The 24,320-nt window shown below is 41.1% G+C and overlaps 2 protein-coding genes across 4 annotated transcripts; both read left to right on the top strand.

Moving 5' to 3' along the window:
- Positions 1-511: 511 nt before the first annotated feature.
- Positions 512-7,427, top strand: pofut1 (protein O-fucosyltransferase 1). 2 transcript variants are annotated; one of them, XM_050064698.1, is made up of 7 exons: positions 512-669; positions 1,169-1,290; positions 3,373-3,555; positions 3,916-4,028; positions 4,262-4,454; positions 5,744-5,986; positions 6,242-7,427. In XM_050064698.1, exons 1-7 carry the CDS (start codon positions 516-518, stop codon positions 6,434-6,436), a joined length of 1,203 nt encoding a protein of 400 aa, XP_049920655.1. In that variant the 5' UTR covers positions 512-515; the 3' UTR covers positions 6,437-7,427. The 2 variants fall into 2 exon arrangements, with proteins under 2 accessions (XP_049920655.1, XP_049920656.1); XM_050064699.1 differs by having other exon boundaries at positions 655-786.
- A 319-nt stretch (positions 7,428-7,746) lies between these two features.
- Positions 7,747-22,740, top strand: kif3b (kinesin family member 3B). Of its 2 annotated transcripts, none has more exons than XM_050064617.1 (9): positions 7,747-7,830; positions 9,514-11,024; positions 11,333-11,434; positions 13,301-13,423; positions 13,810-13,928; positions 15,696-15,812; positions 18,415-18,520; positions 19,664-19,869; positions 20,087-22,740. In XM_050064617.1, exons 2-9 carry the CDS (start codon positions 9,621-9,623, stop codon positions 20,190-20,192), a joined length of 2,283 nt encoding a protein of 760 aa, XP_049920574.1. In that variant the 5' UTR covers positions 7,747-7,830; positions 9,514-9,620; the 3' UTR covers positions 20,193-22,740. The 2 variants fall into 2 exon arrangements, with proteins under 2 accessions (XP_049920574.1, XP_049920575.1); XM_050064618.1 differs by having other exon boundaries at positions 7,766-7,830; positions 9,517-11,024.
- The last annotated feature ends 1,580 nt before the right edge of the window (positions 22,741-24,320 follow it).

Genomic DNA, 24,320 nt, shown 5'->3' with positions numbered 1-24,320 from the left:
AAACTGACAAATGCTTTTTATCCAAGTTGAAGTTTCACTGTTGCTTATTTAGTGACTATAATAGTCAATGTTTTTGAAAAATATGCAAGACTTGAAAGTGAGGTTTTCAGGGGCTTTAAAAATCGTTTTTTTCCATTAGAGCTTATTTAAATAAGGCAAGCCTGGTTATTAAGGAAATTATTCAGTCTTCTGTAGTTGCACTGAATGACAAACACTGTAAAACATGTGACATGAAGAGAGAGTAGAAAGCAGCTGAAAGCGGAACAAACAAGGTGAATAAGTCGGCATATTAATACTCGGTAATAATAATATCTACGTTTTGGTATTCGGGAGTAACTAATGTAATGGGTAATTTTTTAAACCCAGGATGTAATGTAGCCTACTTTACACACATACCACACTCACGCGCCTCTAACACCTCCGGAACACTAGGCGGAAGCAGCGTACTTGATGCGCGTTTAAAATCTTCAATAAACCAAAGAAGAAGTGAAAGAAATTCCGGTGCATTCTGGGACATGAAATTAATCACAATGGCGGTTAAACAACAAGCACGTCATGCCCTTACACTGACGTGTTTACTTTCATCACTTCTACTCCAAACTTGTCGGACTTTTGCTGAAGAACTGACATGGGATCAGAATGGCTACGTGTTGTACTGCCCGTGCATGGGTAATTTATTCTTTGTAGCCCATACTTGGATTTTAGCATTCTCTTGTATGAAAGGAACAAAGCTAGCGTTTCCAAAACTTCATTCATGAGTTGAGGGGGAGTTTCATGTGGACAAAGGTAACGTTACATGTCGCCTAAATATGAGTCCAGAGCTTTGTTGAACTCTGCTAGGAGTTCAGTAGGAGGATAATATGTCCCCAAAAAATTAACTTGGAGAATACTTGACCCTGTACCGCCAGATACGATGCAACAGTAACATTAGCTTGTTAGCAGCTAACTGAGTTGAGGTCGGGACAAACTAGGGCAACCAGTAAGTGTAATAATAACTACAGCTGCTGCTACTCTGTGTTAGCAAAGCTCTCATTAGACGTGGTGCGTGGTAAACTGGGGTAGCCAACATTCCCTCCAGTTCCTCATGTTTCAGTTTTCACGTCATGAGAAGAAGTGTAAAGTTAACTGTTGAAATTGAGAGCATAAAGTGCCCAATGTTACTGTTCAGGTCGCTTTGGAAACCAGGCAGATCACTTCCTCGGATCTCTGGCCTTTGCAAAGATGTTGAACCGAACCCTGGCTGTCCCTCCCTGGATAGTGTACCGCCACCACTCACCCCCTTACACCAATGTGAGTACAGTCACTGCAGTGTGAGCAACTCACACTGACAGCCTGACACTGACTGCAGTCACACAAATGTAGATACAGTACTATATTAATTCTAAAGGGAAATGTTTGTGTTACAGCAGCCACACCACAAAAATGACAGTAAGGTAGGTAGGAAACAATATTTAAAAAAAAGAAAAAAGAATTACAACAAAACAAAACCTTTGAATAGACAGTAGGACCATAACATGAACTCTAACATGTTTTCAATACAATAATAGTGTCCATTAATGTACTGCATGAGTGCATGTCAAAATATTAGGGATGGGGGAATGGATTTAGCATAGTATCATGATATTTTTCATGGCAATATTTTAGCGATACACGACTGCCAAGTGTAGATTTTTTTATTATATAAATTAATTTTGCAAATACAAATTAACCTTTTGGAAGCAGTATAGATTAATAAAATCAACTGCTTTTTCAGTCCACTATATATGTTTTCCTGCTATAAAAATGATTGAAGTGTGATGAAGGGTGAGTCGAAGACAACACGCACACCTGCTTATTTGGTGGTGCAGGGAATCCGGTCTCCCAGAAAAGTTAACTCAACAGAAACATTCCTGCACACACTTCTTCAACTTTGCATTGGTTTATTTTAAAAAAGACTGTCTTGAGAAAAGGTCTTTGAGACCGAAACGCTGACATTTTTAAGTAATTAATGCAAAAGGTGAAAAAAGTGTGTGGGAATCGCAATTTTTTTATTGAAGAGAGATGAAATTTTATCATTATAGAATAAACACATTTTGACAAAGTTTACCTTTCAGGACATAATTTACAGTTGAAACAAGTAATAAATTGCAGTAAATGTTATTGCAGTACCCAGCATATCACAAAAAGTTTAAAAATCACAACAACATTGCATTGTGACGTAAGTATCATGAAATATATCATGGGGCCTCTGGTGATTCCCACCCCAAGTAGATATTGTCTCAAGCTGCAAGTAAGGTGCAGGACTAAACAGAAGTAACTGTACATTGAATATATGTTGCTATATTGTATGAATAACTTATGCTATATACATACCCCGTATACCCTCTTATCCTGGGGGGGCTGGAAAGTGCAAAAGTAAAACAGACAGTTTTGGAAAGACTGTGATAACAGACCTAATTAGTGATAAATAAATCTATAAGTCCTGATGACTGGAGGAGCTCCCTGTCCCAACAGAGAAGGGATGCTTTATTCAAAGTGATGGCAGCTGGTCGGATTAACTCCACTGGTTCCGATACTGGACTCATTTAAGTCATCAGTATTTACATGGGTGCAAATAATAACATCAGTGAGCCATGCCACCAGTGAGCCTGCATGCACAGTACCAAGGCTCTGGAACTGGTAAAACTAAATTGAATGCAGCCATTGTCAGTGCTAATTAGTTCCACTTGCTGTTTTTACTGTAGTACCTGTCAAAATATGTGCTTTGAAAAAAAGTATACCTTTTGTATATTCTTTTTATCAAATAAATCTGTGAAATTCATCATCCTATCTCCCATAAAAGGGAGAGTTTCCAAAACCAACAATGATTGATCCTACTGACAAGTATTGTGTGTTTATTTATCCAAAGCCTAAATATCTTTCCCTTATGATATATCTTGTGCTGTTGTTGTCCAAAAACTATTAAAACAGATTGATGAACCACATGTTTTTTTTTACAGTGATATGTTTCTTCATTACCATGAACACACACTGCTTTATTTTGAGTCAGTCCCACATACACTGTCCTGCTGCTGGAAATAGAAACTAGAGCACCAAATCTGCAGCTCAAAATAGTCCCCAAGAAATGCACTGAGCCTTTTTTTTTTTATAGAAAATGACCCATAATTGAGGAGTTACTCTTCAGCTGGAGCTAATAGGCTTGGGAGTTAGAGCCACAGACTGAGTTGGGATTGGAAAGTAAAGTACAAAGAGACAGACTTACAAATTGTTTGCTCTCCTCTTTTTGTGAGATGTCGACAATAGCAAAACTTTTGGATATCACCAACCGTATCTTTTAAACTTGATTTTAACTGCACTGTTTTATTTCATTCTTTTCCCTTCTGTTCTTTTCAGGTCCATGTTCCCTACAGTGAGTTCTTCCAGCTGGAGGCGTTGTCTGCCTACCACCGTGTGGTCAGTTTGGAGGACTTCATGGAGAAGCTGGCACCCAAATACTGGCCCTCATCACAAAGGAAAGCCTACTGTTTTGAGACTGCTGCACAGCGGAGTCCAGACAAGAAATCATGCCCCATGAAGGTGAGAGTCCAGTGGAGTAGATGAGTTGACTGATGTGTGTCATGTAGCTACAATGAAGTAAGATTATCAGATTATATTGGTTGCTTTTTTTAGATTGTCTACTTAGGTGTAATTTATTTTTCTTAAAATATTTGTTAGTACAAGATCGATAAAGATTAAAGTAAAGAAGCATAAAATGCACTTTATTTGAGAACAAATGCAATAGAGACTCAGCCTCCTCATCAATAAAAAAATGGTGACTGCTAAAGATGAGGGTGAAAGGCTGCCCTCTGGTGGTGCTGACCCAAGCCTACAAAGATAATGCGGTCACAGTCTCATTGCTCGGATATGGATTGATGGATGATTCTGATTCATTTCCAGGATGGGAACCCATTTGGTCCATTCTGGGACTATGTCGGTGTGGAATTTGATAAGTCCGTTTTGTTTGGTGGCATTTCTTTCAGTGCCCACCACCATCCTCAGTGGATGAAGAAGTGAGTACATGTTTGAGCAGCCCCACTGTAATGCAGATACATTTAGGATGATTAAAGATGACATAAAGAATACGATGTCTTAATAAAGAACATTGCTAGCCTGAAATATAATGATTAACTGACTGATGAGGTTTCTTAGATTTTCATTTTACATTAATTTGAATGTATAAGGTGGTGCGTCTCTTGAACTTGTTAACAGGCTAATTCTCCTCATGCTTCTCCTGCTGGAATAGGTTCCCTCCCTCTGAGCACCCTGTCCTGGCACTGCCTGGTGCTCCTGCCCAGTTCCCAGTGATAGAGGAGCATGTGGGCCTGCAGCGCTATGTGGTGTGGTCAGACAAGATGGTAAAGGAGGGAGAAAAGCACATTGCCACCCTGCTGACCAGGCCTTATGTTAGCATTCACTTGAGGATTGGCATTGACTGGGTGAGATATTATTCACAACATAGGAGCTAGGGTTTGGACACAAAAGGGTTGTCTTCTCCCTCTTTCTGCTTTTCATTTTCACATTCACTCATATGCTCACATACAGACATCACATTTCCGTTTTCACCAGGAAACAATTAGCAGCTGTAGCAACTCGACTTCAGTGAGCTCTGGGAATTCCAGCAGGCTGGTGGCCAGTGGCAGCACCTGTGTAATACCAGGAACAGAAAGTGTGATGATCCGGCAACAAGTCCGGGCGATCTGAGATCAGACTTAAGGCAGGGGTTTGTGCTGGCTGATTTGGAGTTGCTACAGTATGACTGAAAGTCCGTCTCTGGAGCTGCTGACTTTGACTTTTGATTTGTGTTGCTCTCAGTGTACTAACACAGAAATAGACACAGTTACAATAAGGACAAGAAAGCTGGACAACAGTAAAGAAGAATTTAAGTATGATGTACATACATAGATGATATATATGAAATTTATAAGCAAGAAGACAATAGTGTAATGCTGCACAGTGCAATAAATAGGGAAAGATTAATGTAACAGCTTCTTTATAGACATAATGTGAGCGGATGTGTTGGTGTATGCATTTATACAGTGTACAACATATACAGCATGCTTTGACCTGAGGGTCAAAGCTCTTCCTGAGCAACTCGGTGAACAGTGAGTAGGGAGTCGTGATGTTTGTGCTCCATGTCAGTTATACGGTCAGCCAAGTGTTGTAACGCCTCACTAACACAGTCCTGAGATGGGATGAAAACACCAATGAGAATAAAGGAGGAAAACTCCTGCGGTTAATAGAACAGTTAAAAGTAAATGGACTCTAAGTGAGGACTGCATGATTTCTTCAACACGGTGACAACTGTACAAAAGCCTGCATTTATGCATTATGCCCCTCGTGTTCCCTGATAGCTCTTTTACATGGCACACTTGAAGGAGTTGGAAGCCCAGCAGATGTAGTATACTATCCAGGATTTTCTCACCAAGTCAGGTTTTGTTGGTTCGTTTCGAACTCAGGGCAACAGCTCTGGAAAAGTCAGACAAGAGCGCAGTTTAAAATCCTTACTGTTGCAGTTTAACAAGAGATCTGGCTCACTTTCCCTATCAGTGCCTGCTGCAAATCCCAAAGAGCCCTACTGCTCCTCCAAATAAAAGTTCTGTAAAACTGTGTTCAGAAGTTCCTCCCTGGTGAATGGAGAGGGAGAACAGAAGAATTAACACTGCAGTCTTTATTACTATTCATCATCTGGTCACCTGTAAATGTTTTTGTTTGACCACCCTTACAGCAAAATGCCTGCAAAATGCTGAAGAGTGGTGAAGCCGGGCCTCACTTCATGGCCTCTCCTCAGTGTGTCGGCTACAACCGCCAGACAGCCTTGCCTCTCACCATGAACATGTGCCTTCCTGATCTGGCAGAGATCCGCAGAGCTGTCAAGCTGTGGGTGAAGAAGACCTCTGCCCGCTCTGTCTACATTGCCACTGACTCAGAATCACACAGTAGGGATATTGAAAAGCTCTTCAAGGGCAAGGTGGGTTTGAAAAGCCTCTCTGATACATTCAAAAGTATGTCGTATGTAACTTGTGCTTTACATTTGGCCCTGTGTGTTTCTCATAAGAGTTGAAATCAGAATCAAGCCTCTCATGTAAACTGTGTATGTAATTAGTCTAAAATGGACATTTTACTGGCCAGGGAAGTGTTTTTCACTCCCACGCATTTTTAGAATTGTCAGTATTGTACTTCCCCACCTGGTTGTTTATATGTGTATTTCATTCTGGCTTTTCAGGTGAAAGTGGTGAGTCTTCAGCCAGACTCGGCCCAAATGGACCTGTACATCTTAGGTCAAGCTGACCACTTCATCGGCAACTGTGTCTCCTCCTTTTCCGCCTTTGTGAAAAGAGAACGGGACATCCATGGCCTTCCATCCTCCTTTTTTGGCATGGACAAGCCTGGGAAGTTAAATCACAAAGAAGAACTCTGAGCACAAGGGTCACATGGTCATCTGTATGCTAATGCTAGTGGACTGTCAAGAGGAGGCGAGGGAGCAGAAAAATATTTACATGTGATGGTTCATGAAGGCTGGTCCTATTTTAGAATAGGTTTTAATCTGTGAGAAAGGAGGAAGGGCTTATAAAATATATTGTAGCAGGTCAGGAGGGTAATGTGTGTAATATGATATGGATATTGCTGCTACCAACAAACACTATTTTTGTCTGTTCCTACTTTAAAATCCTGTATTTGTACGGTTGCGCTCAAGATTTGGCTTCTACCTGCTTGTGTTTACTACTCGGAAACCAGTTTTTCTTTCCGTCAAGGAAATACACCATTTCACTAACATTTCTTTTAGCTGTTGCCATAGTCTGTAGCTGCAACCATGCTTTTTCCTTTGCATCAGGAAACTGCACCGTTTTCCTAACATTTCCTTTAGCTGCTGCCATAGTCTGTAGCTGCAACCATGCTTTGCAATCCAGACATGTTAGCAGGACCGCTGGTGACCTCAGTGAACTCTGGAAAGGACTGCAGTGCCAGCAATCACATTCTCCCTCTTCTCTTTCTCTCTCCACCTTTCCATCCCTCCATGTCTTTCCAGCTTGCTCTTTCCTTTCCTCTCTGCCCTCCATTCCAAGGAGAGCACAGTAACTGATCCTCCTGTACATACTAATTATAGGGAGGAAAAAGGAGACAAGTCTTTCCACCTCTCAGTTTACCAGGACCAAAAACTGATGAAATGTGTGGAACCCTGTACTGAATGTTGTTGGGACAGTATTGCTATTCAGCGAATGTGAACAAAATGTTTCAGAGATGTTTGGGGGAGAGAAGAGTTGATTTGCACTGGTTGAATTGAATGCAAGCGGGGATGTGTGGCTAGCTAATTGTGTTCTTGTGTGTGAAAGCAGTGAATGCGATAATTTTGAAGTGTTTTCTACAATGTTTTTCACCAATAAAATGATGCACACTATTTTTTAAAGAACCACCAGCCTCAGTCTGTTTACCTCACTGACTTGAAGCTTAGCTGTGAGCACAGTTGAATCAGCTGATAGACTAAGCTATGTTGGACAAGCTTGTTGAGACTTGGTTGCCAGATATTCTAGGATACATAGCATTTATATTATTCACAATGCTTGTATTTCGGCTTGCCGCCTCGTTATTTACAGTGGAAGTTTTACTTTTTCTGCGGCTGTATGCTTAACTGTAACAAATACTTACGCTTATTCAGAATCACAATACTTGTATGGGTTAATATGTTTTCACACATACCTCTGTAGGGGGGGATACAGTGCGTGAATCTGGCAACATTGCAACAGGGACCGTTGTGGGGATGAGCCGCGGCTAATGGCTGACTGGGAGTTCTGGATTAGCTAACGTTCGCCACTGGTAAATCTTTAACGACGTTTCTGTGTGCCCGATGAAAAGCTGTGTTTGTATTGCATATGTTTCACGTGCCTAATGTGATTTTCATTTTTGTATGGCGACATGTTGAATTGATTTACGCGCTCGCAGCTAGCGTTAGCCAGGTAATGCTACCAGATTTGTAGCTAAGGTTACCAGTGTGTTTGCCGTTGCTAGGCCGGTCTTGTGGTCTCGTTATGGGCTGCATTTTGCATAAGCTAACGCTGGCTAGCTAACCCGCTACTTTGACGAGTCATTGCTAACATCTATTGAGCAGCTATAAAAACGAACGGTTTATCGACGGCTGGCATGGTGCTCACAATGGCTGTCACTTCATAACATGGAATTCCAATGTTGACCTAGTAGTCAACCTAGAAGTTTATAATTGCCGTTTAACCGGCTATATGTAGTTAACAGTTAGCTAAATGGGGTAGTGGCACCCCGGTGTATTATCTAACAGCAGTGTGAAACCATAAATTCCGCCCCTCACCGTTGGCACATAACGTCAAGGAGAGGTTTGGTCCAACTTTATTTAACCGAATCAGTTCTCGTTTGTTCTGTTGTGTGTTTAGTGACATCTGGGGAAATCTTACTACGCTTTAATAACGTTAGTGTTTCCATGTAACGGTACAAGAAGTTGTCAAGAGCCAGAAACGGGACTGCAGTACAGGTGTCAGTGTCAGGATAGCTCGCTAAACAGCGATCAGCCACAACATTAAAACCACTGACGGCTGAACGCTCATCTTGTTACAATCCAGTCTTATGCTGGGAAGCTTGGAATTCATGTGGATGCCACTCGCAGGATCCACCCAAACACAGTTGCAGACCAAATACACCCCCTGATAGCATTGGCCCACCCAGCAGGAAGATGTTCCATGCCACACCGCAAAAACTAATCAAGAATGACCCGAGGAACGTGACGAAGAGGTCAGTGCATCAACCTGGCCTCCAAATTCCCCAGATCCCAGCCAGATAAAGCATTGTAGGGATGTGCTGGTACCTCACTGAGCAACCACCAGGACTCAGTGATCAGCTGCCAACGCTCAGGTGCCAGACACCACAAGTAACCTCCAGAGGTCCTGTGTCCATGTCTCATCAGGTCAGAGGCCCCAACATTAATCAGATTTGGCTCTGACCTGTTAAGGAATGGACACAGGACCTCTAGATAACAGCAATTCCCACAGGTGCTCAATTGGCTTGGGATCCAGGTAATTTGGAGGCTTGGTTGACACCTTGAGCTATTTGTCACATTCCCCAAGCCATTCCTGAGCAGTTTTTGGCATGGTGCATTGTCCTGCAAAAGGGAGCAATGCCTTTGGAAAGTGCTGTTGCCATAAGATGGTGCACTTGGTCTGCAACAGAGTTTGGGTGGGTTGGGCATGTCAAGTGGCATCCATATGAATGCCAGGACCCAAGGTTTCACAGCAGAAGATTGCATTGTAATGAGATCACCAGTGTTATTTACCGCACCTGTTGGTGGTTTTAATGTTTCGGCTGATCGATGTGTAATTGCTGAAGTCTGTCAATAGCTTTGTATTACACAGAGCTTTAATGAGTCTTCCAGTGTGTATTTAAAGATGTGTGTGATGCATTAACCATCAAAGTGGTGAGTCATCATGACAATTGCCATTGCAGGTTGGTACTAATCACTGAATGTGTCTTTTCCAGCAGTTTCTGATGTGGGCATTTGTATTGGTGCACTGTTCCTGAAGCTGCACTTGGAAGACAGAGCATACAAAGTGCCAAGCCGTGTGAGTTGGCAGCTGCTCTGCAACATGTCCAAGAGCAAGAGCTCTGAGTCCGTCAAGGTGGTGGTCCGTTGTCGCCCTATGAATGAAAAAGAGCGAGCAGCCAAGTTTGAAAGGGTGGTAACTGTTGATGTCAAATTGGGCCAAATAATTGTCAGGAACCCCAGGGAGGCTTCTGCCAGTGAACTTCCCAAAGTCTTCACTTTTGATTCAGTCTACGACTCGAACTCCAAACAAATAGATTTGTATGATGAAACCTTCAGGCCCCTGGTGGATTCAGTTCTATTTGGGTTCAATGGGACCATTTTTGCCTATGGGCAAACCGGTACAGGGAAAACATACACTATGGAGGGGGTTAGAAATGACCCAGAGAGGAGAGGGGTGATCCCTAACTCCTTTGAGCATATCTTCACTCACATTTCACGGTCCCAGAATCAGCAGTATCTGGTTAGAGCCTCATATCTAGAAATTTACCAAGAGGAGATTAGAGACTTGCTCTCCAAAGACCAGTCACGTCGTCTCGAGCTCAGGGAGAGACCTGACACGGGTGTGTACGTTAAAGACCTTTCATCATTTGTCACCAAGAGTGTGCGGGAGATTGAACATGTCATGAATGTGGGCAACCAGAATCGTTCAGTGGGTGCCACTAACATGAATGAGCACAGCTCCCGTTCTCACGCCATCTTTGTCATCACTGTGGAGTGCAGTGAGTTGGGTGTTGACGGGGAGAACCATATCAGAGTCGGCAAACTTAACCTGGTGGATTTAGCTGGCAGTGAAAGGCAGACCAAGACTGGTGCTCAGGGGGAGAGGCTTAAAGAAGCCACAAAGATCAATCTGTCGCTTTCGGCTCTGGGCAACGTCATATCAGCTCTGGTGGATGGCAGGAGCAGCCACATCCCCTACCGAGATTCAAAACTCACCCGTCTGCTGCAGGACTCTCTGGGGGGCAATGCCCGCACGGTCATGGTTGCCAACATTGGCCCAGCATCCTACAATGTGGAGGAGACCCTGACGACGCTGCGGTATTCCAACAGGGCTAAGAACATAAAGAATAAACCACGTATCAATGAGGACCCCAAGGATGCCCTGCTCAGGGAGTTTCAGGAGGAGATTGCAAGGCTAAAGGCACAGCTGCAAAAGCGCTCAGGAAAAAAGAAAAGGAGGAGGCAGAGGAGAAGGGCCGGGGAAGGGAGTGATGGTGAGGATCTGGAGGAAGGAGAGACGGAGGACGATGATGAGGACGGGGACGACAAAGGGGATTACTGGCGGGAGCAACAGGAGAAGCTGGAGAGAGAGAGAAAGGCTATCATGGAGGATCATAGTCTGGTGGCTGAGGATAAACTTCGGCTGCTCAAAGAGAAAGAGAGGAAAATGGAAGATTTGAAGAGGGAGAAGGAGGCCGGAGAGATGCTTGCAGCCAAAGTAAAAGTAAGCTAATTTTGCCAGATTGGGTGAGTTTCTGTTCATCCAGTATGTATCTGATCGATTTGATTTGAAGAGAAGGTGTAGCCCAGGCTCAAATTTCAGATTTTGTTTTATTGGACTCAGCAAATGATTAACTACTCTTAAATGCACATATAAGCCAGCAGAGCTTCTCATAAGTCATTAGATAGTGTTTTTCTAGTCAAACTTGTTTCATTCAACCCAACTGGTGAAATCCATTAGTCAGTTCAGATGCTTTTCTCCCCAAGGTGACCTGAAGTGGTCTCATCCTAATTTTGTCCTTCTCAATCCAGGCGATGGAGAGTAAGCTCCTGGTAGGGGGGAAGAACATAGTGGATCACACCAATGAGCAACAGAGAATGCTGGAGCTGAGGAGGCAGGAAATTGCCGAACAGGTATACATGACACCTGAAAGATGAACTTTACTCTTAATTAGAGTGTTTTGAAGCCATAACTCAGTCAGTGAACATGATCAGTGGATACAGGATAGGTTTTTTATTACGGGTGTGACGGTACACAGAATGAACAGTTTGGTTCATACCCAGGTTTATTTAAGAGTCATGGTTTGGTTTGGTGCAAGGTACAGTGGGGGTGGGGGAGGGGATGATAGAAATGAAATAGAAAGGACATTGAACTGTTTGCCGTCGTCATTTGACTAGTACAGAGGTGTGAACTGTTTGCCGTCGTCATTTGACTAGTACAGAGGTGCCTTTAACTAAGAATTATATGGAAATCAATAACAGTCATTTTTTAAAAACATTTCATTGTTCATATACTATTGGTGCAGGGCTTAAGTGAATTTTTCTTTTTCATTTTGTCATACCTCTACGGCCTGGTAGCTATGGATTCCAAATCCAAAAAAGAAAAGTTTCAGAGGAAAATACAGAATTTAATAGTGCATAGACATATATTTATTTTCTCTTACCACCATGGCTGCAAAGTATAAGTACCAAATAATCATAAATCAGATATCCAACTTTGCAGGCTTATTTTGTGGCTGATTATAAAAAAAGCAAGCATCAGGTGGACTCTATTCACAATAAATACACCACAGTAATATATATAAGCGGTGCCAATTAATCAGTCAGTGAGAGTGTGCGTGCACACTGTGAGGATGGAAACAGAGGGCTCGGCGGGGATGGAGCATCTTCCACAGCAGACGAATGTGCCATCTGCAGTCAATTCGACTTGACTGTCAGACATCACTACAAGCTGATTGGCTTTTGAAACAGGTGATGTACTTTATGCTCTAAAACCAGCTGCCAGCAATTTGACTAGCTGAGTTGCGGATGACACCATCAGCCGGCTTGAGTCGAGCTCAGAATGGCCAGTTCACACCGCTGCAACTTTTATCTGCAACACTCTTATCGTGAATCTTTGGTCTGAACTGGGCTCAAAGTGTTTATATCTTTATGTTTTTGAGGATACCTATTTTATTGTTTTGTAATTTTTATTGTGTATTTTATCTCTTCATATTTTTGAACTATTCAGTGTTAAAATTAAATACGATAACATAACAAATACTTTTATAATAAAACCACTAGATTGTAGGGGTTTCTAAGAACCTTCTCTAAAATCATTCTCTCTCTAAGGAAAGTAGTCATATATTTCTGAAAATGACTTCACATGCCTAACTATTATTAACCTGCACTTCTGCAGGTGTGGATTTAAGAACTTGTTGCTCTGATGAAGATACATTTTTTATCAATGTTTAACAAACTGGAAAATCCAGACTTGTGTTAAATCCTCAACAGTCAAATCAAGCTTATTCAGTTATCCATGTATGAAGAACAGGGCCCAGGTCCATGATCAGTTGTGTACTTAATGCACCCTTATGTCAGCATGACAACAGTCCTTGTCAAAAACAAAGTGTGAAATTTTGAAAGTCTCATTATCTTTGACAGTAACCCCCAGACAGGCTTTTATCAGTTGCTTAAGTGGCTGCAAGATTAGATCAAACTTCCTGCCACTATCCAAGGATTTGTTTGCTTGTTAGAAGCTTCCCCATTTCCCTAATGTATCCATAGTCATTATATTCATTATTAGCTTTTATCTCCACAATCCCTCTATTTTACACTGTGGTCCTTGTATTCTCCCTGTAGGACATTATTTTTTGATGAACATCATCTTGCTACATACTATCCCTTATTTAACTGCCTGTGTATCACATGACAACCTTACTTTTTATCAGAAACTTCTGTGTAGCCTAATTACACACAGAGCACAGTGGTTACAATATCTGAATATGTGTGTAATTCCAGAAACGGCGAGAGCGAGAGATGCAGCAGCAGATGGAGAGTCGTGATGAGGAGACTCTAGAGCTAAAGGAGACCTACAGTTCTCTGCAGCAGGAGGTCGACATCAAAACCAAGAAGCTGAAAAAGGTAGCAGCTGCAACCTTGAGTGGTCTAATTAATGCTTGTCCCTCCTGTCCACCATCCAAACTGGCACAAGACACAGTTTTCTGCATGTGTTTCCAGTCCTGTCCGCTTAAAGCATAGATAGAGCATGACTATTTAATTTTGAAAGCCTGATGTTCAGTACTTGTAAGGCCTATATATATCTGGTGATGTCTTGCAAGTAAGTAGGTCAGATACTATTTCAGATCAGGTAAGAATAGACTGTTGGCTTTGTTTGTCTATTTCAATCGTCCATTATTCCTCACAACTGTCAGGTGTCTAAGCTGGAGTCAAAAGCTGAATATTCTGCAAACTCTTTTCCAAGTCCATCATGTTACCCCTGTTTTCCTGTCTCCCTCTCTGTCCTCTAGTTGTTTGCCAAACTGCAGGCCGTGAAGGCAGAAATCCACGACATCCAGGAGGCACACATCAACGAGCGTCAGGAGCTGGAACAGACCCAGAATGAGCTCACCAGAGACCTCAAACTCAAGTATAGAGCCTGAATATCATACTGTTGGCCTGGCAGAAAGACATGGATCAGTATTATATCTATTATGAGCACCATCTGCCCTGGTGGAGGAGGAAACATTTATTGTAACAATGGGCCTCATTGAATAATATGTGTGTTGAAACCCTTTCATTCTGCATAGAAAATAAGTGAGCATGCAAAATCCCCTGTCGGGTTCATGGCACGTGCACATTGGCTGATTTTGTTCTTGCCACTGTGCGTATGTTTGTGAATCAAAATCATTCTAAATTGACAGAAATACGTTTGCCCAGAGGTGTATTGTGGAGAAAGTTGTGAATTTGTTTTTACACACATGTTAAGGCCCTGACACACCAGTGTTGCAACGTCCGTGAGCATCTGTGAATGTAAAGGCACTTGGAAACAGCTGATAAGCCGTTTGTCACTCTCTTCAAAGATGTTGAAACACGTCGGTCCCAAATGCGCTCTCCTCCAGCAAGGTTAGATATGTGTGGGGCGCCCTGTAGCTCAGTGGGTAGAGCATGCGTCCCATGTACAAAGGCAATGTTCTTGCTGCAGCGGCTGTGGGTTTGATTCTGGTATGCAGCTCTTTGCTGCGTGTCATCCCCTCTCTCTCCATCTTTCACACATAATACTGTCCTACTGATTAAAGGCAAACAACCCCCCAAAAAATCTTTAAAAAACAGAACTTAAAAATAAATTTGACCAAATAGTATTTCTGGTGTCGACAAGCTGGCTAATCACACACATCTGCAGTTTTCACATGATCTCATGCCACTGCTATATTTTCTCAGGCAGTGACAAACAAAATATGTCACTGATAACATGAGTTATGAGCTGGCAAAAACCTATTCAAGCCAGCCACTGCTTGGATTTTGATGTACGTCTATTCGTGCTGTTGAGGTATTGGTACCTGGAGCGGCCAAAAAGGACAAAGGAAGACTTGCAATTTAGTAATAATTTTTCAAGTTTTATATACCAAATAAAACCATAAGAAAATAGGTCCCTGTTTGCTGAAACAGTTGGCAGCAGACAATTTCTGCTCAAAATTTTACTGATAATGACCATACGTAGTTTGACATTACATTGCCGTACAAAGAATGTCAACTCAAATGATACTGTAACACACTGAAAAAGTCCTCATTTTAAAACTCTCATAAATTCAATTATTTAATGTTTTCTTTCGGGGTTTGCTGAAAATCATTCAGTCATTTTGCTGTGCAGTTTTGATAAAATTACATTCAAATCAGCTCAATTTACATTACAGCATTCATAATTCCTTCATATTTAAACTGTCATTAAAAAAAAGTCCTGAATAAGTTTGCTGAAATGAGTCCTCTCCAGAATGATCCAGACTATGACCATGTCAAATTTAAAGTTAAAGTAATTTCACTATCTCACTACAAAGTAAATTGAAAAGTTACATGCATAAACGCAGTATTTTGAGCCCTGTAACATAATGCTTAATCAAGCATGTGAAGGAAAAATGGTGTTCCAGTTGTACTTAGGATCTAGTCGGACCTAAGCTCTGTTCAGCCAGATAACTTTAAAATATATTTGAATTAGGTATATTAAATCTGCACCTCACCCTCAAACCAGTTGACTGTCTTTTTAAGTGTGATAAATAGCACACAGCAGGGCAGGAGTCACACGGCTGAAGTGGCGTGTTTATTCTCACTTGAGCATCTCTGTGTTGCCGTCATTTCTCTGCTTGCCTATCTGTGTATCTAAACCTGCCTCTTTTTCATTGCTTGTTCGTTTGTCTTTCAGGCATCTGATCATCGAGAACTTCATTCCCTTAGAGGAGAAGAACAAAATAGTCAACAGGGCTTACTTTGATGAGGAGGATGAATACTGGAAAATGAAGCCCATCACACGTATAGAGGAGTAAGTTACAGCGTAATCATAACTTCTTCATCTGGTTAGAAGTGCACACGTGTTAAAAGTTTTACGATTAAACTTTTTTTTTATTGCTTTTTCACCACTTGATCAAGCATTTTACATGTCAATGATATGTCCATTTACAGCAATACAAAACCAAACTGAGAAAGAAAGAAAACCAACATAAAACATAAAAGAGAACATGCACATTCCTCTTGACAATATATACAGTACCACATTTTAAAAGTTTTAAAAAGAAGACGAATAATGAATAATTAATTAAATATTTAGTACATTCATTTTTCACTTTTCATTTCTGCAAAGCCATTCTAAGCCAGCAGGCCAGGTGGAGGGTGAAGTCGTGTGTAGGTGTGGCGATGGGGGACAATGCATCGTATGTTTTTTGTTTAAACATGTTTTTGTTTTTGTTTTGTTTTTTAAGATGCCCCAGTCTCATCTGTTGGATCGATACTGACGCAGACAATGACCATGTTATGTGGCTTACCAGTCAGTCAGATAAAATAGAACAGCTTAAAAAATGAGGACTGGCATTTTATTTTTATTAACTTTTTAGCAATGGGATTTTAAAGAACACAATGGGTGGACTATGTTGTTTAGCAGGGCAGTTTTGGTTTGTGAGGAAAAAGAGAAAAAAAGATGTCAATGTATAAATATCCCCACCAGTAGTTATAAATTGACGTGTAGTTACAGCCACATGTTACCTGATCATCTATTCTTGAGAATTGGGAGAAAAAGAAGCCTTAAAATTATAAGTTATACACACTTATACTTATTACACTAACACACTAATTTCATTTTTTTAAAGGATTTAACATGACATAAATATGATTTCTAAAATATTTGATCTGCTTTCATTTTTTTAACTTCTAAACTTGCCTTGTGCCAGAAAAGAACCTTTTCCCAACAAGAATTCACAACTGCGAACAATTGAAAAAATTGTTAAAAGCCTTCAAAATAAAAAACTAACAGTACGTATTGATAACATCAGTGTTAAAATGTACTGCTATAATCATCTCTGTTGTAAAATATATTTAAGATTAAGATGTGTCCCTGATTTTTGTCAGCTAGTCACATTTTTTACAACAAACAATTTAATCAGGCATAAAATGAATGAACTGTATCCTAAGGACTCCTGTCTCACTTCCTGGTTTGCAAAAAAGTGGGACTAATGCTCATGTTCTGGTAAGCTTTCTATTTTATGATAAATTCATTCAATAATATTACTCTCTGCTGTGTCTCAACCATAACAGGTCAACTCCGTAGCCATTCTATATCCAATTTAAATGCAGTAAGAGAACTATTTGCTACTTGGAAAGATAAAATGGCTCCTTACTACAACTGCTGTGAAATTAATAAATCTGTAACTGCTTGTCAGTTCAGTAAGACGTCAGCTCATGTATGAAATTCAAAAAGAAAAATTCAATCATTTGGGGGTTTGTCCAATACAAGGTTTAATAGTCAAGACTTTGATCAGCCTAATTAGAGTGTAAAAATCCATAACCTTCCAAAAATAAGGCTTAGTCCCAATTCATTAGAATGGGTGTTATGTAGAATAACATAATCTTAATTAGTACTGCACAGAAAAGTTGCCGGAGTTCAGATTTGGTGTGGGTTTTGAGAGACACAAATTAAGATTGGTGCTTTTGAGCTGTAATCATGCCTGTAAATGGTTGCTGATCTATTCCATTCCAAAACAAATTATTCACAGTCTAAGGGTAACATTGCCCTCAGGTCAAACTGCCTTGAAATTTCTGTCATATTTGTCCAGGTGGGCTCAGTTTTGTAGCAGCAGTTACATTTCCAAACCACAAGAAGGCATGTGACTTTAGTATTAAGCCCTAAAGTGCTATTTACAGGTTTTAGTAGCATTTATAGAATACTCAATACTGTGTGATCACCTCTATAATGACAGAACAGTTCATTGCTTTACTGTATACTGCATTCAAAATTAATTTTCCCACAGTGCTGTACATATGGCTGCATCCGAAAATCCATACTAACATGCCATTTAGGAGGCTAAAACAGTATGATAGATTTTTCTGTATGTCCAAAACCTTAGTATGAAATCAGTAGCATGTGAATTGCAGAGTCTGGTGAAATATTACAGTATGCAAATACTGGCACGCTGGCATAAATATGCCACAGTGCAATGTGGTTGTGACAACAGAGTTCATAACTGCAAACAGCAACCGAGGCAGCTCTGTAACATCAATGAGCGATAGATATCTCTAGAGGTGAATAACTTTGGTTATAAGACTGCTGCCTGATGTCAAATTTAGGAAACACTGCATGAAGTATTGTGGTAGGGACACCATTATAGATGGATTACATATCACAGGATTATTGAGCTTTATTATAGGTACAACATGCATTTTGTTAGCCATGCCAGTCTGGGATCCAGGGATGTCAGTCCATCACTCCACCATTTGGTTCAGACCGAAAATATCTCAAAAACTATTTGGATCAAGTTCCATTAAATTTGGCACATACATAAACATTATACCTGCTATGGATGGATGATAGTACAGGTTTTGGGTGCGCAATTTCTGACGCAGCAGCTGTCTCATTCTCTGTGTGTCTGCTTCAGTGACCATCAGATGATGACCAGGCCTTTGTCTGCAGTCGGCTACAGGAGGCCTCTCAGTCACCACGCTCGCGTGGCCATGATGATGAGGCCTGACATGAGATACAAAGTAAGCTCCACGTCCCTCTCACCTTTTGCATTCACACATAACCCTCCAGGTGAATGGTCTCTGCACACAGAACACCCTAGACACAGTGGCTCTGCATTCCTCATCCTCTTTCACTCATTACGCCAGATGGGTTGAGCTTGGATGTGTTATTGACACTTCAAAAGCAAACAATACAATGCAGCATTAACAGTGCAGGTATATAAGCAATGGGGTATACATGGGTATACAGGGTATGCCCGCCCAGTGCCAGCCCATGGCATAGGCAGTATATGCAAATGCTAAGGGCAACATCATTTATCGAGGGCGTCACAAATGGAGAAAGAAGAAAAAATCAAAATGTCTTGTACTATATTTTACTAATACTTTTACTGCTGTTATTTTTGAAATATTACACATATTACATAATATTTAATAATAGAGAGGCTTTTTTTCTGGGTTCCTGCCGCCCCCCAGCCCCCCCTCTCCAGCTCGGTACACTTCACCTGCTCTCTGGGGGAGATGGCCAAGTTATCTGATGTGATGTAAACTCCGAAACACGCTGTGTTGTTATCATGTCTAAACGACAAAAGCTTTCTGGTGCCCACTCAGCTGCATTTACACTACTGAAAGGAGTGGATGTGGAGAGAAAGAACATGAAATGAGCAGGAGGAGAGCTAGTTATCGTTACCTCTAAGCAGCCAGCGGTTGCAACGCGCTTGCGTATGGCACCAAATGTCCTAGAGCCGCCACTGTACCCACCTCTTTTTGTGGTAGTTTACAGTATACCCAGTATACCCACCTATCAGCCAGTCGGAATACACTTCCTCCTCTGTAACCTATCCATTTACCTAGTAGTACAACCACCTCATGAACTACACTAGACTACTATATATAAAGGGATTCAAATGCAAAAATTAATTAAATGGATGTTAATCAACAGGCTTATAAAATGCACTGGAATCCAGATTGTACTGTAGGTATCATGTTAAACATTTCCCCTATTGTGCCAGTATTAACATGCAGCATTTTCAAATACTAAAATACATTTTCACATGCTTGTCTTCAGGCTTTGGGCAGTTACATTCATCTTCACTGCTAACACATAAAATATGTACCTGAAGTGACTGGTCTCAAATGAGTGTGCTTCTGCTCTGCTTCTTCCAGGCTGAAAACATCATAATGCTGGACATGGACCTGCCTGCTCGGACCACTAAAGAGTATCAGGAGCCAGTTATCGCCCCAAAGGTGGCAGCAGCTCTGGAGAACGCTCTTAGGGATGAGGATGAGATCCAGGTAGATGCCTCAGGCTTTCACAGCAGCTTGGGATCAACCCCACCCGCCAGCGGCAGCCTCAAGAAACCAAAGTCCGGGTAAGACAAACTGTCACCTTCAGCTGTCAGGAACACAAGACAATTTAATTCTGAAGTGGTATACACTGTGGTTAAACTGGTGCTTGCGTTATGTGCAAGTCAGGAATGAAGAAATCAGAGAAAATGTAAATTAAACCTCAGAATGTGTAGGCTCATAACCCTTTGCTGTTATTTCCACAGTCTGTCTAATCCTCTGTCATTGCTCTCTGTCACTCAGTCGACCAAGAACAGGCAAGAAGTCAAGCACCCCAACCTCTCCATTCAGCCCCTCAAGTCCAGGATCCCCGCTCTACCCACAATCCCGTGGCCTGGTGCCCAAGTGACAGCTTCTACCACTAATATCACCACCAACCTCTCTTGTGCACCTTTCCACTTTGGGACTCAACTTTGAGAGAATGAGTTTTGTTTTGTCAGTCATTTTTTGTCAAAGGTGATAGAATATTGGATTCTGCAGACAACAGAGAAAACTTTAAGACTAATGCTGCTTTATAGGTTTTAACTGTAATCACGCCACTATTAGCTGTTGTCGTAAGCTTTTCATCTTGGAGATTTGAAATCCCTCATCCTGAGAATGAGTCAGTACAACACAAGGACAGCAGCCTCGCATGAAGCCTCACATTACTCTACACTGCTGTTACCTTTACCCACATTTGGCTTAATGCCACTGATGTCTTATATGTACGTCTTGTGTATATATATATATATATATATGTCACTCACAATGTTCTTAATGTATAGAAAATGATGAAGGTGGGATTAAACCCCCCTTTGATGGACTGCAGTATCCTCAATGCACTTCTTCTTCCTATCTTCCCAGATCTGTGTTGGGCATTGTAGTCCTGTCTCATAATGCAAGTGTAGACGTTGGTTTGGAGGGGTTGATGAGGTTGACGTAAAGACACATGGAAGGCAACTATGTGCACGTGTGTTTGTCACTGTGTTGCTGTGTGTCTGGCTGTATATCTGTGTGTGTGTGTGTATGTGTGTGTGTGTGTGTGTCTTTACGTCAAACTTTTTGTTTTATAAAGCTCTGATAGTGTTAGAATGGAGCTTTAAGTCTTATACGTGTGTGTGTGTGTGTGTGTGTGTGTGTTTTGTGTCTTAAAGGAATACCTCAACATTTTGGGAAATAAGCTTATTTTTTTTGTTGCAGAGTTAGATGAGAAGATCAGTAACAATCTCATGGTGTTGCTAAATATGAAGTTGGAGGCATTTAGCTTATTTTTGCAGTCTCCGCTGGTTGCCTGGTAACCTCATAGTGATGACAAGGGAGTCAGTGCAGCCAGACAAGAAATGATTCCAGCAAGCAACTTCCCAAAAACCACAACATGTTGATTTTTACATTTCTGTGTATTGGAATAAATGAATTAGTTATTTATTGGTAGACCTCAGAGTAGCAAATAAGCGTATTTCCTCAAATGTGGAGCTGTTCCTTTCACTCTGTATGATTGTAAATGCACAGGCCAGAAAGTGAAGCAGACTACAGAAGTGGCCTCTGTCATAAGTTGCTGTAATCAGTAGATGCTGTTCTTCCTGGGGCATACAAGATGGAGGTGGGGAACAATGGGAGAGAGCTCAACACATTTACACACCCACACTACTGTAGGGACACATTCTAGGGTGCAGGACATTGCAGTAGGCCACCCAACATTCTAGCAGATCAATGCCAACCACAGCCTGGGTCACTTCAGAGTTGGTGCCCTGGAATATGCCTCAGATTCATCAGGGTTCCAAGGTGCCTTAACCTATGTCCTAAGTCTCTGCTCCTTTATTTAAAGTGTGCACAGTGTATTCTTTCTTTCATTACTTCATCTACTCATTCATTCCAGCATCAGGGATTGTTGGTAGCATGGTCCTGATATTCCTGTCAGAATGGGGTGCACTCATTATATGGAGAGGCAGAGCGTTTGGACACAGCATTCAACCACCCCCAGGTTTCTGGGTGAGGGCCACAGAAAGACAAGGCATGCAGAGGGTGATGTATTCCCCCTCTGTTTTCTTTTTTACCTCATCTACCTTTGTATTGGCCCGAGTGGTCCTTGGAAAGAACTGATTGGTCTAACAGAACACCAAATCCCAGGGGCAGTGCTGAGCTCCTAACAGTACTGTGGTGGTGCCACAAATCTCAGTCGAAACACTATGGACTTCATCTGAATACACAAATCATTCCATTTGTTTGCCTAAGGATGAATAATATGCAGTTTAACCTCCATGGTTCAGCCTGCCTCGCTGCTGCTCTCTGTTCCCCATACTCTAACTGTGAGGGGTGTGCTGTCCGCTCGCTGCTACTGTGTAGGGTTTTACAACCCACTGTGACATTTCAACAGACCTGGGTCAAAAGGCAAATGAAATCCTCTCAAATACTGATTGTGTGCAGTTCATACTGTCTGTTAAAGAGCCACCAAGCACCAAGCCTATGTCAGTTGTTAAAAGTTGTCACGTAAAAGATCTCTCTTGCTGTTTGACCCATGTCTGCATACCTTATGTATTTAGATATGTAACAATGAATATAGAGTTGTTGATAGGCAATCCTCAGTCACTTTTGCAGATATATTAAAAAAAAATACAAAAATGGGTTTCCATATTGATAAAATCTAACTTATAATCTTTCATTTTTATATACAGATGTAGATATAATTTTCTATTCAGTTTTTTTCTTTAAAATAGATTATTGTTTTATTTTTTCAGCTTTGTAATTTAATGTTGAAATCTTATTTTTTGCGTCGTACATGTCTTGTCTTCTTTTGTATTCACCAAGGTACAGGCTTTTTTTTGTTTGTGCATACACTTAAAAATGCTTTAGTCGATCTGTTCTCCACATCACTGCACATCGTTGATTTGGGGAAGTGTGAAGACTGTTTATAGGAAAAAGAGAGAGGAGATTGATTCACGTCACAGATGAGTATTTACATGTTCACTGTACATTTAATTTCATAAACATTAACATAATCTTAAGTATAAGGCCCAATTGTTGTAACTAACACTGCAATGCTGTAAACCTGCTGCATGATTTTAGCAAGCTTAAGTAATATCTTTGGTTGTGTAAGTATTCATCATTCATAGGAATTTGGTAAGCAAAATGTGAATGTGAATACCTTTGCGTCTGTATCCCATAGCTACATCACTGGATCCAAACTCCATATCTAAGACTCTTGTGACCAACCTTTAAGTGCTGGTTGTTTTTATAGCCAAATGACGATTATGCTGATGCACTTCTGTCTGTGGCTGGCCATGTCTTTAACTTGTTTAGTTTCTTTTGATGATTAAAGACAATTCAATGATAAGATGGTAGTATGTCCTGTCTCTCTGGGGGTATATAAAGGAAAACTTCACCCCCAAATATCATTTATGTATCAATTACTCACCCTGTGTTATATTGAATTTGTGAAGAAAGCTGTTTTTCTCACACACCTCCATGGTGAACCAAGAATCCAAAAACTGAGAAAAGTCTTGATGAAATAAAGTCATACAACAGCAAAACTATATTAAATGATGAGTTTACAAACTGGTAAAGTGTTATTTACCCAGACATATGCTTGGTACTTCCCAAGCACTGTTTTTCAACGGGCAACTGAACTGAAAATGAACTTATCTATTCCCTCTTCTAAGCCTGACAAAAGCAGTAAGCAAATGTTACCTCACTGAACAGGGGAGCTACTGGTCTACCACTGCATCAATCGGTTACTTAGTTTGTGTTATTGTGTGACCTTGGAGTTTTGCTGTTGTCAGGTTCTGTAACTTTCTAAATATTCTTGTTTTCAGTGACCTGAGTTGTCACTAAAACAATGTCCTTGGAGAGCGATAACATGGACCTTCATCGGGAACAGACTGATATCACAATTTCCCACCAGGGATCAGTATTGTGATTCTGATTCTGATCTTGACACTGGAGGAGAGACTATGATGACCTGAGTGTGAGCCTACACGCCATCAACAACAACAGCTGAAGACTCTGCACCTCCAAACTCACAAGATCAGGAGAAAGGTTAACAGCTGGGAAAGCTGGACAGACAGATATTAGGCAGTAAAGGCAGAGGAAAAATCTGCAATTCAAAAGATGTGTCTCTGTGCAAAGAGAAAGTCCGAAATCACAAAAAGCTTGACACAGTCTACAAAGGGAAAAAAAGGCTCAAATGAGGAAATACATGTTCAACTGCAGGACCTCAAGAAAAAGCAGTTTGGTGACATGAGAGAAAAATATGACGCTGCATGACAAGAGCATGAGGAACTCATGAAGGTAATTAGACACCTGAGGAAAGAACTTCAAAATGAAATCACTCTGGACAGTATGCGCACTGCACTGAAACAGGAGACAGAAGCAGTGAGCCAGTACAACAATGCCCTGCAGAGTGAAATCCTGTGGCTCAAGGAGAGGTATCGACATCATAAAGCTTTGGATGAATCATACAGTGTTGCAAAAGCTGAGGCAGTTAGCCTCCAAAATGACGCTT

This window comes from Epinephelus moara, chromosome 16, assembly GCF_006386435.1.
Source record: "Epinephelus moara isolate mb chromosome 16, YSFRI_EMoa_1.0, whole genome shotgun sequence".
NCBI classification, from domain to species: Eukaryota; Metazoa; Chordata; class Actinopteri; order Perciformes; family Serranidae; genus Epinephelus; species Epinephelus moara.
Note: the sequence above shows the minus strand (reverse complement) of the source record. Positions and strands in the feature narration are given on the sequence as shown.

What these genes read in the sequence shown, in the direction of transcription:
- kif3b (XM_050064617.1), top strand. Translation starts at nt 9,621, where the DNA reads ATGTCCAAGAGCAAGAGCTCTGAGTCCGTCAAGGTGGTGGTCCGTTGT. An exon ending in GGCAGGAAATTGCCGAACAG is followed by an intron (nt 11,435 to 13,300) that starts GTATACATGACA and finishes GTGTAATTCCAG; the next exon opens with AAACGGCGAGAGCGAGAGAT. An exon ending in ACCAGAGACCTCAAACTCAA is followed by an intron (nt 13,929 to 15,695) that starts GTATAGAGCCTG and finishes TTTGTCTTTCAG; the next exon opens with GCATCTGATCATCGAGAACT.
- pofut1 (XM_050064698.1), top strand. Translation starts at nt 516, where the DNA reads ATGAAATTAATCACAATGGCGGTTAAACAACAAGCACGTCATGCCCTT. An exon ending in ACTCACCCCCTTACACCAAT is followed by an intron (nt 1,291 to 3,372) that starts GTGAGTACAGTC and finishes TGTTCTTTTCAG; the next exon opens with GTCCATGTTCCCTACAGTGA. An exon ending in CATCCTCAGTGGATGAAGAA is followed by an intron (nt 4,029 to 4,261) that starts GTGAGTACATGT and finishes CTGCTGGAATAG; the next exon opens with GTTCCCTCCCTCTGAGCACC.